The 1790-nt window shown below is 34.7% G+C and overlaps 1 protein-coding gene across 1 annotated transcript; it reads right to left on the reverse strand.

Annotated features, from left to right (window-relative positions):
* Positions 1-425: 425 nt before the first annotated feature.
* LOC145064402 (protein ROH1D-like) lies at positions 426-1541 on the reverse strand. The gene has a single exon (XM_079011865.1). It carries the CDS (start codon positions 1539-1541, stop codon positions 426-428), a length of 1116 nt encoding a protein of 371 aa, XP_078867991.1.
* Positions 1542-1790: the final 249 nt, after the last annotated feature.

Raw genomic sequence — 1790 nt, forward strand, 5'->3', positions numbered from 1 at the left:
TGATCAAAAATATCCATAAAAAAACTTGTCCAGACCTTATCATTAAAATTAAACCTAGAATGTGGAAACTAGAGGCACAAACTTTCTAGAGCTATTTACAACATAAGAGATGGATGGTGGGTCTTTTTCGACTAGCTCCACCTTTTTAGGTCCCACTATCATTAATGTTACTCTCGGTCGTTAATGGTCCATCCTTATTCTTATATCACAAAGAATGGAAATTTTAACATAAAACTTGAATCAACAAAAGCCGAATGAAAGAAATGACATGACATATACTAGTATAAACTAAATTAGGAGCATCTAAGAATCAATGGTCTCTCAAAAAGATAGCATATGTTATTCATATAAAAAGCTAGCTAATTAATTATATACACAATTAAATTACCTTCAAGAGATCCATCCAATATAGTAGATCTTAAAGATCATGACCTGGTCAAGATCTCAAGACCCTCTAAGCGAATGGACATGATTTCACGAAACACTAATCTCACTTGGCACTCCAATGGATGCAACCACTTCTCATACGCATCATTAACCAATTCGACTTCATTAACTCCCAATTCCACTTTTGCCCTTTGTTCTTGGGTCAACGAAAAGTCGTGAGCATAGTCAACCAAGTTTGCAACAAAATGAATGGATTTTTCCATCTGGTAATTCTCCTTTAACAATCCAACATTGTTCTTGCTATCACGTTTCTTGAATTCATCCATGATTCTAACATAAATCAACGAAAATGGTGTACTCCATAAGAAATGTCTAGGTATGGATATATTAGTGTGGAGACATTTATCTTGAGGAGTGGCAGCCATTAATACCCACAAAACAAACAAATTAACAAAATTCATGGTGAAAACAACATTTGCAAGGCCACATGTGTTGGTGATTTCATGTGCTTTTGCCATTGACTGGAGTTGCTTACTTGTTGACCATGAACTATGAACACTCCAAGAAAGAGATTTTGAGAGCCATTTATCGCGATTGAGGTCTTTTGATTTTAAAGATTTGAGTTTGCTTGAAGAAAACCATCTAGAATCTTTACTATCATCATACATGATATTGTATAAATCTATCAATGCTTTCCTTGATCTCCTAAACTGCCCTTGACTTATCAGAATCTTGTGTTCTGAATTTAAAGCACGTGAAACAATCTCTAAGTACTTATGCCAATACTTCATCTTCTCAATCCCATAACAAATAGCGTTACATATATCAAGAGACTTGATACTCTTATTCAAGAACTCCTTAAGGGATTCATCTAAAGGAGGTTTCGTGAAATCTACCTTGTGCTTTGTTAGAATGGTTTTAAACTCTTGATGACAAGCAATGAAAGCGTCTAACAGTTTGGATAGCCAATTAAGGGAGAGGAATTCGTCATCGTGTGATTCTGAAAGAGTTTTGAATTGGTTGAAGACTTGATGTTGAAACGATTTGAGTTCATTGTCCAGATGAACATCAATCTCGCTGAAACTTTCCATGGAATAAACTTGATTGTATTCGCTTCCAAACCCAAAAATTGATCGAAGTGACTTGGGTGACATAGTTGCCATGCAAAACCCTAATCACGAATTATAAAAAAGTTCATGAAAAAATGAGTTCTTCACACGATCACTCGCGATGCACATGGAATTCAAGCACATTCACAGAACAATCTCCAAATTTTACACGAGTTAACGATCAAAATGGAAGAATTTTCAAAGACTCCGATTAGAAACAATCTACATTTCTAATTCATTCAAATCAAAAAATTTATCAGATCTAGAACAGAAATCAGAAAGATACGTGTAATA

The sequence above is a fragment of the Lactuca serriola genome, chromosome 7 (genome assembly GCF_051521515.1).
Source record: "Lactuca serriola cultivar US96UC23 chromosome 7, Lser_US96UC23_V15, whole genome shotgun sequence".
Taxonomy (NCBI): Eukaryota; Viridiplantae; Streptophyta; class Magnoliopsida; order Asterales; family Asteraceae; genus Lactuca; species Lactuca serriola.

Bases quoted from the DNA above. Each gene is read 5' to 3' on its own strand.
- LOC145064402 (XM_079011865.1), bottom strand. From the start codon at position 1,541: ATGTCACCCAAGTCACTTCGATCAATTTTTGGGTTTGGAAGCGAATAC.